General features: G+C 39.1%; 1 protein-coding gene across 5 annotated transcripts in view; it reads right to left on the bottom strand.

Moving 5' to 3' along the window:
* diaph2 (diaphanous-related formin 2) overlaps nucleotides 1–17,027 on the bottom strand; it is a 449,753-nt gene that overhangs the window by 324,357 nt on the left and 108,369 nt on the right. For all 5 annotated transcript variants that reach the window (XM_074649328.1, XM_074649329.1, XM_074649331.1 and 2 more), the window contains 2 exons: nucleotides 369–443; nucleotides 28–97 (listed from right to left, as the gene is read on the bottom strand). In XM_074649328.1, the coding sequence (XP_074505429.1) occupies nucleotides 28–97; nucleotides 369–443 (145 nt within the window). The remainder of the gene's footprint in view (nucleotides 1–27; nucleotides 98–368; nucleotides 444–17,027) is intronic.

Below are 17,027 nucleotides of genomic sequence, written 5' to 3'. Positions count from 1 at the left end.
GTGTTTTCTTTGTTCACTCATACAAACCTTATTGTTCATGAAAGCCTTCAAGCATTGGATAAGTTTATGCTGGTTCCGTTTATCAATATTCTCTTGCCTGAAAAAAACACAAAAAAAACAATGACAAGGATATTGTGATTATATGAACAGAACTCGGTACTATTCAATTCAAAACCTTTAATTTAAGTCGCAAAAATCATTGTGGTTTCTCTCATTGTCAATGATGATAAAAGATAAACAGTTAAAGAACTCAAAAACAAAAACAAAAAAAGGACAATACTCATGAAAACAAATGCACACTGAGGTGAAGTGGTTTGAGATCACTATAAAAAAGGACAGAGATGGGATGTTATAGATGTTATACTCACTGTTTCTTGTCCAACAGCTTCTCCAAAGCCTCCAGAAGAAGGCCCAGACCCTCATGACCGAAGTTATTCACCCAACTAGAAAGAAAAACACACATCAAAAAAAACAGTTACACGATATTCAGTTAAAATTGTTATTACCCCGCTGGTTTATTATAAGCCGTGTTGATTTACAGAAGCAAGCAAACACGAACAATATTGTATTAACCTCAGAGGAAATCAGTCATTCAGACTAATATCAAAGGTTTAAAACTCGCTTGGATAAATTGACTGTTGTAGTGTTTAATTCCTTAACAGCGAGAGCTGCAAATACAAAAACACCCTCCCCTCCCTGATACTGAATGAGTTTGAATTTAAACTGTACCCATCTACAAGCAAATGAACACCCATCCATCTTAACTAGTGTTCCCATCGCTAAGCAGTTTGTATCCAGGCCCCCCTGTGAGCTGCTGTGTTCCTGCGCCAACAGATTAAGCAATGCAAGAAAGATAACACTGTAATCGATAATGGATCGCAGGAGATAATTGTCTATAAACCACAGCGTATCAAGAGACGGCAAATGATCCAGTACAGATGAGCCCGTTTGTCTAAGCCAGGGGAAGGGAGAGGCAGGAGGAGGGCGGGTAGGACAGTGTTGTCACAGTCAGATTATCTCATTAGCATTACTTGTTTTCAGGCCCCCAACTGTCAATAACGCAAAATGCATTGAGCAATTTTCTGACTTTAACGGAGCATAAGTCAATGATTTATCCTGCCTTTTTGACAATGATTTGAAATAATAATGGTTTGAGTATTAAAGTCATTTGTATTGACTCAGTGAGTCGGAAGCGACCCTCAATTAGGGACGAGATGCATTAGCCTGCGGGAACTGGCAAAGTTGAGGTGAGATATTTCTTTGATCTGTGACAAAATTAGCACACGCTACAAACCCCCGCCTAACATCACTCAAATTGTATTAGCAGACAAGCTGAACCAGTTTATAAGTCATTGATATTTAGTGTAGTGTATAATGATGATCTGTTTTCTTAATAAAAAACAAAACATCATAATGTCGCAAATTTATATATGTCCGTTTACAATGAGCCTTCCAGTTTGAATTTGTTTTCTTCCAGCGTATGCTTTGAACATATTTAAGACCATAAAGGAAGAAAGAACAAATAGGCTCAGTTTTTTTCTGCAGAATAACAACAGAGTTATATATATAGATGTATTTGTGATACAGAGGTGGTAGGAGTAAATTAGATAGTCAGACAACACAGAGGGAAAGGACGCAACATGGCTGAGGGAGCACAGTTCAGTAAATCTACAGTCTTTTGTTTATGCTCCCTCCTAATGATGGTAATGTCAGTCTTCACAGAACAGGAAATGGGACTAATGTTTGAGAAAAGAAACTGTGTTTGTCACACGCTGTAACTGCAATATGAGATGTGTGACCTCAACAGAGCAGCACTGCTTTGTCCTCTGCAGCAAGGACAAGTAGATGTTCTACATAATTACCATGCTATGCTTTTTCACACATATCTTCTCATCTTTTAATGTCATGTCTAAATTCTCACTTTCTTTTCAGAGAATGTCTTTGTCGAGAGGAATCTGTCCCCACTGTGTGCTTTCTAGGGATGCAACAGCCAGCAAAAAAATCAGTTAGAATAAATTGCAGGGCTCCCATTTGATACACTGACAATACTTTGAAAAAATAGAGATTAGTTATTAATTTTCTTTAGTTTCTTAATTATTAATCTTTTTTTTTTTTATGTAAAACACTAATAGAGTTGTGCAGAAATGAGTCCTAAAGCTCGGAAATGAGTTTGCATTTTAGCACTTCCGGTTCCCTCGTCTCAAAGTCAATGTTTTTTTTGAATGGGTTTTTAGGTAGATGCCTGAAATAAGGTAGGTTATAACAGGAGGTTGCTAACTAGCGGCTTAATGAGACTACTGAACGTCATCACGCCGACTCGTCCGCCTTTAGCTTAGTGGTGGTGACGTGAAGTCATGCGTGGTGTAGTTCGTTTATAGCCTCACATTAGCTTTTTACTTATGGCGATTGCATTTATGCTTCAAAAATCATAAAAGTGGCATTCGATTGTGGAGATTATCTTGCTGAACAAAACGTGTAAGTATCATAAACGTTTGTTTGCCACAGAGCTTATTTTCTGCAATAATCAAAAATCCAATGGAAAAATCCCATTTGCTTTTTGTCGAGGGAACCAGGGCGATGCTAACTTCCTGGTTGGCCAACAAAAATCTCTCATCCCTGCACCACTCTATAATTGACTCTCTTAAATGAATAAATAAATCCTCTAGTTTTAAAGGTAGATCCTTGTCTCCATAAAACTTTACTTGAGAATGCAGAGATAGGAATATCTTCATGATGATTCTCATGATGACCAGAACAGAGCAGAAGGGAGGCTCTGGAGGAAAATAAGAGAAACTGGACATCTGGCATGTTTGGAAATGAGCTTTCATACATACACACACACACGCTGTCGCACAACGACCAGTCAGGGAACCCATCCATTGACTGACTGTGACCAATAGAATGAAAGACTGGAAAACCATTCCAGTGGTCGGAGCACGCCAAGGTTTCACTTCGCGATGTGTCAACAGTAAATGCTGAATATTTGTTTACCACCAACGCTCCAACTCCATTCTACACTTTCCACATAGCCAATTGGTTGCGATTTTGTTGATGTTACGATTCACTGTTCAGCTCAAAAATGAGATCTGTCACATTTGTATGGAGTGAACAACATTCCCTTACATCCCTGGTGCTTTGGAGCACCCACGGGGTAGGACTGCCTTCAACAAACATCATTAGATAAAGTGAGAACTACAAACTTGGATGAAGAAGAATCTAAAACAAACATACATGCTCTTGTAAAAAACAACTTGCAGCAAAACATCGGTACTTGTGTTGTTTGTTCACCTATTCACAAAGCAAGTCAGGAAGCTTAATTAATAAATACCTTCAACAGAGAAGTTGCACTAATTAAAAACAGAATATAAATTGGAAATTTTGCAGCAGATGTTTGTGGAAAATGTCTGCCGTCTGCTCCGTGTTTCACCTTCTCTCTCTTGTTGTTGACTGAAACAGAATAGACGTAAAAGAAAGGAGGGACTGGGATTGTCTGTGCAGAAAGTTTTTCATCTAAAATGCATGCCTTGCTGCAGGTTGCAACATAATGCGGTCCTCCTCAAGGTTTTTAAGGCACTAAATGTTTTGACTCTTCCCTACATCCCAGACTGTCTATCATTTTCTGTCCCCTCACGTATACCCTTAGGTCCTCTGCAGCTTGCCTTCTAAATGTCCCCAAAGTTACCACAAAGAAAATGAGAGATGGTGCCTCTACAGTGTTTGTCCTGAGGCTGTGCAATGCCCTTTCTCTGTTCATCTGAGAAACTGCCTCAGTGGACAACATACTATTACAACTAATGACACAAATAACAACACTAATACTAACAACACTACTACTAGGACTCCTACCTGTAGTAATAATAATATTAACACCCAATAGGGCTGATATCGTTTAAGAATTACGATGCCAGTACTAATACCAGTATCCTTAGAGTGATACCAATACAGTACTTCATTCAATACCCATCTTGTGCTGTTATGCTGTTCGTTCACTCTGCTTCGCAGCTCAAAGCAGCTCCACTCAAATCGCTCGCCGCTCACTCCGAAAAAGGAGTTGCTGCTGGGCAAAACTCGGAGGAGCTGCTTGTCATATTGACAATAGCGCTGGTCCACCTTAACAGCCCACTTTAAGCGGGACTGAGCCGAAGTTGTGACAAACTTCGGGGTTAACCCCTTCAGTAAAAAGACTGTGGCGAGCAAGCCAGGAGAACTCGAGCCTGTGTCTTGTTGTAGCATTTATTCACCGACAGCCTAAACTATACACACATTGCACTGCTACGCTCAAAGCTATAACATTAACGGTACTGTTAACTTCATATTCGCCATCAGTCCGTCACACACATACGCCCCCTCGCTCTCTCTCTCTTTTTATCTCTCAGTCACACACCGACACTCGCTAACATTAAGCACACAACCTATGCACTGAGTTATTCCTTAAAGGAGTTTCCGACTAGTGTAACACATTTTATTGGAATTCACTGGCGGAAACCTGCCATTTTTTTTGACCGCAGTAAAAATGTTGTTTTTGAAAGTCTAAACGGCAACAAATAAGGAATCATTCAAAGGATGAAAACATGTTAATTTTGAAAACGTTTTTTTCAATAACTGTTGACATTTGGACTTTACAATGTTCTTTGAAAAGTTGTCTGTCGTTTTTCGAGATCTGGGCACAAAAAGGGTCGACTGCAGGTATCGTTTGACTGGTATTACCTGGTTCTCCTTGGTACTGGGTTATTTTCGTCAACACCTTAAAGGCATCAAGTACCGATACCCAGCACTACCACCCACTTTAACAGGGTGCTGGACTACCAGTCTTCTTTATTTCAGCATTCTTTATTTCAGCATATCATTAGCATCAATATAGCTTACACACTTACAGTGTTACCAATGGGTTTTCTAATCAGATAAACCTTGTTGCTAAGGATAAGCAGGAGCACTTGTTTTGTAGAGCTGGCTATAGTGTTGTTTGGTCAAGCATAACGTACTTGTTTCTCTGGGCCATTAAAATATCAATGTATCGGGCGCCTGGGTTAGCTCAGTTGGTAGAGCGGGCGTCCATGTATCAAGGCTTGGTCCTGATCGCGGCGGCCCGGGTTCGAATCCGGCCTGTGACCCTTTCCGCATCCACTCTCTCTCTCCCCCCTTTCCAAGACTCTATCCACTGTCCTCTCAATAAAATGGAAAATGTCCCCAAAAAAATAACTTAAAAAAAAAAAAAATATCAATGTATCAATACAACATCAACGGAACAAGAGGTTGAATCCGTTCCTTATCAGTCTCTTCTCCTAATGTCGGCATACATCCAAGGATTTCATTAACTTGGGGGAGAACTTGTTCATCTAATATTGATGGCTATAATCCTCTAGTTAAGTGCCACCAAATTGTGTTACTTTCTGCAATCATGTATATTCCGCAGGCAAAATGAAAAATTCATGGTCGGTCTTAGGGAAGCAATTTCTTATTTTATGATATTTCTACTGGCTGGATGCAATCATGTTGTAGTTATGCTAACTGCTATAAAATGTATGCATTGGAAATCTCACAGCTTAACCCAAAAATGAGTGTTACTGGATACTGGCATGTTCACTAAAGAACATTTCAGCCGAATCAGAAGTCCAGTATGTTGTGGATATGCTGTTAACTTAATACAACAAAGTCAAAATGTCTTGCAGCGAGATGACCATCTGTCTTCCTGTCAAAGGACATTTGTTCCCCAAAAGACCAAAAGACATTACTGACTTCCTGACATGTGCTGCCATAACAAACGTAGTTATGCATGAGCAAATATTCATCCATGCATCCAATTTCTATATTGCTTATCCTGTCCAAGGTCACAGGGGACTATCCAATCATGCATTTCATGAGAGGCATGGTAAACCCTGGACAGGTCACCAGTCTATCACAAGGCAAACACACACACAGTCAGACAGACGGAGAAAATCTCTAGGAAATCCAGAACATGTAAACTTCACACAGAAACGCCCCAGATGGCCACCATGAGTAAATATGTGCATGTATATTGGCATGTGTGCACTATGTCTATTTCTGTTTGTATATACAGTATTTTCAAGCTGAGCAGCAGTGAGCCTTTGTGCTGCTTTAAATAAAAACGATGACATTCAGTCTTGACATAGCTCACTTCAAACTGTACTTCAAGGTTCTTCACTGAAACAAAGAAAAAGAGCATGAACAAAATAAGCTGCAAAAGCAATCAAGTCACTAATATACATGCGGTCTCTGTAGCCATTTCTTTTCATGTCCTCCGCCACACACATACAGTATATGCCTACATTTTACCAGAGTGGACTCGGAGTAGTACTCAGTGTACTGCGTTCAGTGTCTTGCTCAAAGGAATACAGGTAGTTACAGTGTATAAAGTACTGTATTGATAAAAGATGACGATACAATATCGCAGCAAAAAGTGTGGAAAACAGTGTAGAGTGTGTGTGTATAGTTCAGCAAATACTTGGCAAGGGAAATGTTAGTACATGATGAAAAGATTGCTGCACATCACCAGCCACAGTAAGTGACTCAACAGCGACAGAAACAGTGAGAGGCAGACACTCTCTCACCCTTTCTGTTTGACTGATCGCTGGTCTCGTGTTTAGATGGCTTGTACGCGCATTGATTTCAGTCTGTGGACCAGTGTTATTATTTTATCATGGCTAGGTAGGGAGCTTTGTTATTGAAAGCTTCTGTGCAAGCGCAATATCTTTCATATTGTATTACAGGCAAAGCCATACAACTGTCCCTCTGTGGGAGTACTGACCTATTCAGTGCTACAGTATTCCAATTGAAGCCAAAAGCTCGGCGCAACAAAGAGCTCTGAACATTATAGCCTGAAACCAAGCACCCCTATTGTCTGCGTAGTGATTTACCATGCCAAACATGGAGCTACATTATACTTTGATCAATTTAATAGCCGGCTGAAATAACTATAATGCACAGGGCGTATCAGATGGCAGGTATTAGATATTAAATATTAACCGTAGTTTTCTGTTCGACACATCTCAAAAACAAATGTTTAAAAAAAAAATAGCTATTAAGAGCAACAGCTTTTGTTTTTCCTTTTTCTAATGTGTTTAATGTGTCCTTTAGCGCTTTGAGTTATCTGATTAAAATCTAATTATGCCCCCTAACACTATCAGAATTGAAGGTTGTGGCCTTTGTAAGTGTGAGCTTATATAATAAGTCATTCTCTTGTGTGCTGTAAATGTAGCTTTGAGCTGTGCTTCTTGGTGACTTTACATTTCAGACTCTCAGTTTGCTAGTTTCTAGGGCTGCCCGCTTAGTCGTATTGGTCTTAGTCGACTGAGATTTCTTTAGTCGATTAGTCATTTTTTATGCTTTTTACATGCTGAATGAATTATTTTTAAGAAACATATGAGCTAATCTCTCAGTTTCACAGATCTGCCAATTAAATCAACTCATCAATTAGTGGACAAAATCATGTTAGTCGACTAAGCATTTACTAGTTTCACTACTAGTTTCATACAAATACTGATGAATTCAGCTTTTGAAACTACATGGAGCAAATCCAGAGTGAAAAACTAGACAAACAGAAGGTTATAACCTGTAAGCATCAACACACAAAACAAAAATACTTTTTTTTATTTAAAAATCCTTCACAGAATGATTTTAATCTACCACACGCTGTTTCCGCCGCTGTTTTCCTGACCCTTATTCATACAATCCTTCACCTCACACAAAAGTGAGTTAAATATTTAAGAGATTGTCGATTTATAAAGTATGGTAGAACCAAGGTTGCACATTCACAGAGCCAAAAAATCATTGACCTGTGATGTCCTTGAAGGAGAACAACGAGCAGCTGATATCCTTTCACATGTAACTCCGGGTAACATGCACTCTCTCCATCCGAATGACAGGTGCGATGTCACTCCACTGAGCTCCAGCTAATATCGCAGGTCTCCATCTCCTGCTGGCTGGCACAGCTCTTCAATATAATGCATCACAGCAGAGGACATGTTATGGCTGGACAAACGCAATAACATTTGTAACGTAGAAACACCTAATCTGATGTATAGACTAGGTAAATTCATCACTTTACTGTAATGCAGCCTTTATAACCAGGAAAAGACAACATTTATGTTATATCACGATACTCCGATACCCAAAATCTAGGGCGATATCTAGTCTCATATCACGATATCGATATATTACCCAGCCCTACTATAGATGAACTATTTTGGAAAGTGGTTTCTCTTCAACTGATGTTTCATGACGGAAAATTGAGCTACTGCAAAGGAACCGTTCACAGAACAACAGGAGCAGTTCTGGTACTGGTACTTAAGCTAGTAACACAGTCTGAGGAAAATATTCCTGGCGTCAGCACTCCAAGAATGTGATTGCTGGCTGGCGTAGTCAAGCAAGCACAGGAACAGGAGCAGTGCAGTACTCAAAAGGAGCACTTTGCACTTCTAATGGTATTTGAGTCACAGCTTGAGCCCAAAACGTGGTTCTAACAAAGAGTATAGCTCAGGTCTAGGACAGGAACGAATGTTTCTTCCTGGTGGAGCTGAAGCTACTTGTATGTGTGTGTGTACAGATGCACAAAACACAATGAAGGCAAACAAAAGTGTGTGTGTATGTGTGTGAAAGAAGTGTGAGGGGTTGGAGAGTGTATGTCTCTATCAGAATTAAATCAACTAGTAAGTGCAGACAGCTGACAGAACACCATGCTCCACAGTCACTTTGAAATGACCCCCCAAGGAGTGTAAAACACTCATGAAATTTCTAATTATCTCCCGAACGACACCGAGGATTCCTACACAACAGCCCTCGCTGCTAGGAGACGGTACACAGAAACCAGCAGCACAACCGGCAGATTGCAGGTTGATTAGATCAATTCATGTAATTGTTCTGTATACTGTAAATGTGTTGTGCAAGATCAGAGAAAAGAATCATCAGGTCTGATGTGATGTATCTCCACATTCCTCTCTGGCTTCTGCAGAGATGAGTTTCATCTTTCAAGAGGGAGAGGGAAATGCAGTGGCAAGCACTTCTTTGAAGGAATGGATTCTATTTTCAAAGCCATAAAGTTGCCATTTTGTTCGAGCTTTTGTTGCTGTCACCTTATACAGTAGATGTGGAAAAAAAACCTTTGTCAAGTGTCAGTGTACACCTCCCAGAATGCGCGTCTATGTTTGTGCTATTATTTGATATCTGCTGGGAACTACTAAAACATTAGGACACCCATGCAGCACTCCCTGCACCCTGGAGCAGACAAGATGACTTTCATAGATAAGGAAAGATGATAAATGCTTTTAATCCTAAGTACAAATATGCATCAATCTGATCATTTAGGCCATATTGGATAGATTTCCTGCTCAGATGTTTGTTAAATATGAGCTCAGGTCACATGACATTATGTCCCACATACAAAAACAGGAAAATGTTAATAGAAGTTTGCATATATGTTTGAGGATTTAATAATATATATACCACAGATTTTGTCAAGCTGCACTGTTTAAATACATGTTAAAACTCAAAACTATATTATATTACCCTATATTATATATTGTTTTGTGTCCAAAGGCATCCTCTCCTCCAAAATATAAACCAAGGCCAAATTTAGAAACAAATATTTCTGAATTATGTATGTATCACGTTGGGGCTGTAACAGATATGGGTATCTTGGAGGTTAACAGATGGTGTCATAAAATGAAATAGGCATCACTCTTAAAATATACCCAGGCACTGAGGACATTTATGTCTCCAAAATCGTTTTCACTGCCTCTGAGGAGGAAGGGCGAACGTCGACTCTGAAGTCAGCCGCAAGGGTAAAAACTAGTTAACGCGCTCATTTCTGACTGCTCGTCACGTCTGTTGAAGACGGTGTCATAACATTTGTGCCAAATTTAACAGTCAAATAAATCTCTTTTGAATGCTATAAAAACCAGAATGATTGCACCATCCTGAGACGTAAAAGACAAAATGAGTGTGGGTTCACTAATGAGTGAATTATTTCTGGTACTTTTGAAAACACGGAAGACCAGAGACACTCTCTGCCCACAGACCTCTGCTAAATGATTATGTAATTTCTACATCTTTCCTGTCTTGTTTCTCCTTGACAAGTGACAGAGCAAACTTGTACGAGGCCTGGAGGGTGAGAGTGGTCTGTAATAACACTGGGAGTCTAGAGAGTTGAGTCCCACAGCGTGGTGCAAAGAAAATTACCCCACTGGAAAGCTTCCACCTCCACTTCACTTCTTTGCTGCGTGTAACAGCCACGACATATTTTATGTCCCTGACAGGTTAGGTTTCTGGATATCTTCTGTCTCTCCTCCTCCCTTCCTCATCCCTTCCTGGAGGATGTTAAATCTTGATCGTCATGGTAGGAAATCAAATTGCTATTTTTCCATTACTCTACAAAGCGATGGGATGGGAAGAAATGGCGCTTGATCCAGAAATTTCAAAGGCATCAGACTGTCATGTGTCCTGCGGTAGTCTGTCCTCCTGAACTCCACTAAGGACATCAGCATTTTTAATGCTATATTTAAAAATGTTTTAAATTGACATGGAGTCTGACTGGACTTACAAAAGCACTATCCAGGATAACAAAGTGAATACAGAGGATCAATTATGGATGATTCACTGAGATAGGGGAGCTATTTCCACATCAAAAATGACAGAGTTGAATCAGTTATTCATCTCTGTGAAGAATCTATGTCAGACAGAGCTGGCCCATTGATGTCTACTGTACCTAAGTCCTCAAACAAGGATCATTCATCAACTCATTGCAGTTGCATGGAGAGCCACTATTCACACTTTTGTGCGGGTGCCAGACAGGATTTCTGGAACAAACTGTCAAGGGGTTATGTACAGTCGCTGAGACGTTTAGATGCTCATAACCGTTCCAAAGGTCACAATAGCAAATGGATGTGCTCCCTTGTGCTGGTGTTGATTAGTTGTTGTGCACACAGTGGACAGAAGAGACCAAGGGAGGAAGAGTACCGGTTAGTGCTACTAATAAAAAAAACATTTGAGCCAAGGGAGCGGCTTTTTTAAACACCTTTTAATTGTCTTGGTTTTAATTGCATGAGTCAGTGCCATATGCATGAAATGTAACGACAATCAAGTGAAGTGAAACGCCACCTGAAAGGTAAAAAGATAAAATATCTTCTTATCTTTCAATTGGCGTTTACATCAAAAACTAAGATTACACTGTTGGGGACACAAGCAGGAGCTGGTTTAGTTATTAGAAAATATTAAAACGAAATATTAATGTAAATAAAATGAATATTAAATTATTGATAGATAATAATAATAATAATAATTATAATTATAACAATGGGGCACCAAATTATATTGGTACATAAGCTGAAAAAGGCATTAAAATGGCTATCAAAAGTAATTAAAAATTATCCAAATTATTATTATTTATGTTCAATAATATGATTTAATGTTAATTAAATCATCCTCGGGGCACCACTCTTTGAAACAAAGAGAAAAAGATAGCCAATCAATGTAGTTTCATAAATAAGTCTCATTGAGTATACTAAACTATCAATTTGGAGCTCTGATAATAATAATAATAATTAATAATTAAATGAATAACTATAACAATTTATTTTATAGTTCTTGACATAGCAGAGGTTGGCATTATTCAATTGTATGCAATCTAACTAAATAACTAAACTAAACAAACCAAAAAAGAAACGTAAATAATGTCATGATTAGTTGTCAATACTTTAATTAATCGTCAACTATTTTAATAATTGATTAATTGGTTTGACTAATTTTTTAAGAAGTAAAACTCTAAATTCTCTGATTGCAGCTTTTTAAATGTGAATATTTTCTGGTTTCTTTAGTCCTCTGTGATAGTAAACTGAATATCTTTGAGTTGTGGACTAAATAAGACATCTGAAGACGTCATCTTGGGTTTTGGGAAACACTGAGTGACATTTTTAGACCAAACAACTAATCGATTAATTGAGAAAATAATCAACAGATTAATCAACAATGAAAATAATTGTTAGTCGCAGCCCTATATAAGAGTTTATTTGACCGTATTTCACTTTAATACACACAGATTATGAGATGAGGGAGCGCTTTGAAGGTCTTTGCTTAATCATTGTACGGGGAGCACTACCACTGTACTTGGCAGAAATGTTAGTGTTCGTCAGTATGTTGCTCAGTGCTTTGTCAAGCTGTGCATTAGGACAGACAGTCAATAGGACGAGCAGCTTTATGTTAGCAGGCACAGTAGCTTCAAAGCTCGTAAAAAGCCCATTACTAGTGTTCCATGCAACCCTCTGTGCTCAGCTACAAGCATTCAACTGAGCTGGGGAGACCGATTCAGACTCAGAGACACCCTGTGTGGCAGAGCAGCAAGATCATCACAACATCCCACACCTTGAGTATCCAGACACAGAGAGAAACTCTGGTGTCAGCAAATGTCTCCCGCCTCCATAAAAAAGACCCCACAAGAAAATTGCCCCTGAGAAAATGTCTGACTTGTACCGTGAAGATTTCACATAATGAAAAGTTAGAAGCCCAGTTCAATTTTGCTTAAATATGTCTCAGGGATCCGAGAGCTAGCAGATCTAATATGGAAGTCACTGTCGGGATTTGACAGAGCCATAGTGTAATGCTGAGGGCTAAACATAGGGAACTCAAAGGCTGAATCCATGGATGTGTGCTCTGCTACGAGAAACCACTAAAACCACTCTCCTATTTTTATATTGGAAAGTCTATTGATGGAGCAGCTGAGTTAGATCAGAGGAAGTGAGCTTTAACCCTACTGCTCCTGAATGAAATGATCAAATAAGGTGTAAAAGTAAGGTACGCCCAATCACGCAAAGACAAAATTCAAACGCACATGATACAAAATAAATGAGCTCTGCTGTAGTGACTGTGAAAAATATGTTTTGCCTATTGAGATATCAAATTCCTGACATATTCTCACATGGATCTTATCACAGTTCTCTCCCATGTGCGAAACAGAGAGTAGAAATTGTGAAATGAGTGTGAAAATGAAGGCCGAGCTGAAACACTGCAGGATTTCTCTCCCACTAAATGAGAAAATAAGAGGGTTGTAATTTTCCGTAAATTGGCGTCTCACTTCATGTCAGTGGATTAAGAAATTAATGAAAAGTGGCTAGTCAATCTGACACTTTTAAATTAAGAAGAGAGTATCCAAATGACAGAATTAAAATGGGGAGAATGAAGCAGAGGATAAATAATTGGCTGGGGAAATTCTGACAGAAAGAGAAGTGGAAAACATGGCAGCTGAGGAGAAGAGAGTGGAAACAGAGTAAGCAGCGGATGCTCCAGGCAATGCCATCTGTGGGTGGATCTGCAAAGGCTGCATGCCACACACCTGTGTGGAACTGCCTGGGAGATAAGGCCCTCAGCACAATGGCCCTGTGGCCACCTGTGCTGCCAAACAGGTGCACAGCCCAGCCAATTAAACTATTAGACAAACACAGGCCTCTGGGAGCAAATTAGCAGGCTGCCCAAACATCAGAGGAAAAACAAAAAGCAATGGTAAGCACTAACTGTGAAAGAACAACAACACTTTGATGGGGAGACTTTCATTTCAGTGTATAGAATTAAGTTCAATATTTCATGAAGCAAAGTGCTGGTTTTCATTTCGTTATCACATAAACGTCGAAAATGTCTCCGGTGTTTAAACACGGACCACAAAATTAGTCATTTGATATAAATAGTATGAAGAAATAACAAAAATTGCTCACCATGTATTAAGGATGAGGGCTATATTTAGATATTATATACCCAAATGATATAATAGATTTATTAGATAGCTCAAGATTGTTAATCGTGTAAGTAGTATTTATATATATATTGTAATCCACTTGCCCACTTATGACAAAGAAGTGCTTTAACTAGTCATATCAAAATGATCAATCTAGTTTAAACATTGATTGTATAATAAATTAGATATATAATAAATTGTCCATAGTTAATTGTGATTAATCGCAAATTAATTGCACATTTTGTATCTATTTGTCAAGTATTTAATACTCTTATCAACATGAGAGTGGACAAATATGCTGCTTTATGCAAATGTATGTATATATTTATTATTGGAAATCAATTAACAACACAAAACAATGACATATATTGTCCAGAAACCCTCACAGGTACTGCATTTAGCATAGAAAATATGCTCATATCATTACTTGGCAAACTGAAGGCCAACAGGCAACAACAGCTGTCAGTGTGTCAGTGTGCTGACTTGACTATGACTTTCCCCAAACTGCATGTGATTATCCTAAAGTCTGTAAAGGGAAACTCGTGGGTACCCATAGAACCCATTTTCATTCACATATCTTGAGGTCAGAGCTCAAGGGACACTTTTGAAAATGGCCATGACAGTTTTGCCAACATTTAGCGCAAATTTGGAGCATTATTTAGCCTCCTTTGCAACAAAAAATGATGTTAATGCGTTAGAGAAATTTGTGGCGTTAAAACAAATTTGTATTAACGTGTTTTCGTGTTAACTTTGACAGCCCTAATATTTCCATACAACTTAAAAATATTCAAACTTGTCCTGCTCCTACAGTACATATTTTGACAGAGGCTGGATTAATTCTCTCGGTCATGAATATTGATAAATTGATATTTTTTTTTATTTTAATCAAATACAGTTTAGGACCATATATTCGTTCCTCGGAAATTTTTTAAACATTTTGGACTGATTGCTCAAACAATACAATGGTTGATAAATACAGACCCCAACATATAAATGTTGCTCTTTATTTCACCAAACTGTTTGAAGAAAGGCAAGACGGTCTTAGACAAAGTTTGTCTGGCCTTTTCAACTGTGAGAAAACTAGACAGTAATCAGCTCTTGGCTATACAACGGCATTTCTATTGCAACGGGAGTTTGTCTCTGTAATGAGAAATACTGTCCAATGCTATAAACTATGAACAACAAGTAATGCGAAGTAAATGGAAGCATATTATGCATGCTATATCTCTATATTTATACAGGCTTATTACTTGTCAGCTTTTACAAAGGAATTTGCTAATTTATTCTGGTTAAATTTATAATAAAGTAAAGCCCGCTGATCATCATTCTAAGGTGTAAATTAAAACGATCATGGCTGTGCTGCTCTGCCATCTACTTCATGGTTATTTTCAGTATATGATAACATGACATACAAAGGTTACATTAACATAGCGGAGTCAGAAGAGTAGCAAACTAAATGTGGATTTCCTGTGTGTTGTGATCCATGACAATTAAGAGCATTCATATTCATTAGGAGTAACCTTATCCATGCTTCACGAAAACAATCAGTCCCTTTACCCGGGAGGGAAATAATGAGAGGCGTAAAGACGAGCAGGGGACCGGTGATAGTCAACACCCGCACACCTCCTCGGCACACGCACACACCCAAAGGTGGCTTTCTCCCTGCGTGGACCTGGCCCTCCGTAGGAGGCGAGTCGTGCATAAAGCACTGGTCCCTTACATGCTGGTCAAAGGTTCAGCCATTTGAAAACACCCACAGGGCAGAACTGGCCTCACTTACATCCCCTCGGCACCAGTTGGCCTTTCTGAGTGGATAGGCTGACTTGACTCCCCACAGCTTGATGGAGACTTTGGAGACTGACTTCACGGCTCTTTAATCACCCGAGGGATAATTACTTAGCTATTCATTATGCTACATAACATGTTATATAAAATGTGCATTTATGTTAAGCACATTATAAATCTATTTTTGGTTCCTTTGTGCATGTAACACTAGCTTCTGTTACCTTGTTAGCCGACTGAATAGCTTTGTATATTTATCAGGAATCAAACCATCATGTCTACATCCTACTTCCTCTCCTGAGTTTGCTTTGGAAGAAGAGCGTTGCTATGAATTAAAAAGGTCCACTGTATCCACACATGAATGGGTGTCTTGAACAGTGCAGGATTTTAGTGAGAGCACACAACGCTTTGTGTCTTTTTCTAAAATTGGTTAATGCAGGGATTCAGCGGCGAGGCTGGCGGTAGCACACAGATTAAATAAAAGGTCTTGTGGGGCCACGCTGGCAGGTCCTTTCTCTGTACCCAGGGTGAACATAAAAAAGTATTCCACTTATCCGATGACCATTTAATATGCAGCACTCATTGATTCACATTAAGAAACATCTCCTCAACAGTGGGCTGGTAAATAATTTAAAGGATCTGCTGTCACTAAGGGTTCCGTTGCACTAGTGGGACCAAATTAAAATTGAAGATCCAATTTAAAGAGAGAAGGCAGAGAATTTGGGTAAAAAGCAGAGACAGGGCTTACAAAGTCAGAGAGGCCTCTTAATGAATGACTCGAGAGCCAATGGAGGCTCAACAGGACAGAGAACCAAGAGAATGTAAAATCATGTCTGACTACAGCATTATATAGGTTTCTAGAAGATTAAAGAGGAGAAGTGCAGGCACTGGCCATTTTTCAGTTTGCTAGATTGGAGGCAGGTTGTACACATGACACCGAGCCACGTGCTTATTACGGTCTCAGAATGGCTGGCTTTCTGATGTGGAAAACTGGACTTCCTATCTATTAGAGCTTAATGGACAGAGTGGTCTGGAATGACAGACTCACTCCCAGAGACTTTAAGCTTGTGCTCGTTTGGTCAGCTGCACCATTGCTTGTTTAAAAGTTGATGCTGTGCGTCTGTCTTGTCTAACATACCTGATCAATCCACATGGAACTGGTCCAATGAGGTTCCTTTAGATACAGCCAATTAGAGATAAATGGTTGCCAGCAGATACCCCCCCTTTCTTTGATTGGGACTGGAGTGATTAAAGTGGTGTGGTTCTAGAAGGATATTACTGGAAAAAGCCATAAAGCCATATTTTCTCTCTTCAAAATGTAATAATAATAATAGACAAAAGAATAGAGTAAACTCCATAGTATGAAATGTCAAGAGTAAAAATACTAGGGATGCACCGATCCAACTTTTTCAGCCTCGATACCGGTACCTCGGCTTTGGGTATCGAGTACCGATCCGATACGAGTGTTTAATTAATAAGCTGTAGGCTTCACTGTGTGGAAGTGACTGGG

The sequence above is a fragment of the Sebastes fasciatus genome, chromosome 10 (genome assembly GCF_043250625.1).
Source record: "Sebastes fasciatus isolate fSebFas1 chromosome 10, fSebFas1.pri, whole genome shotgun sequence".
In the NCBI taxonomy this organism is placed as follows: Eukaryota; Metazoa; Chordata; class Actinopteri; order Perciformes; family Sebastidae; genus Sebastes; species Sebastes fasciatus.
This window is presented reverse-complemented; position numbering and strand designations above follow the sequence as displayed.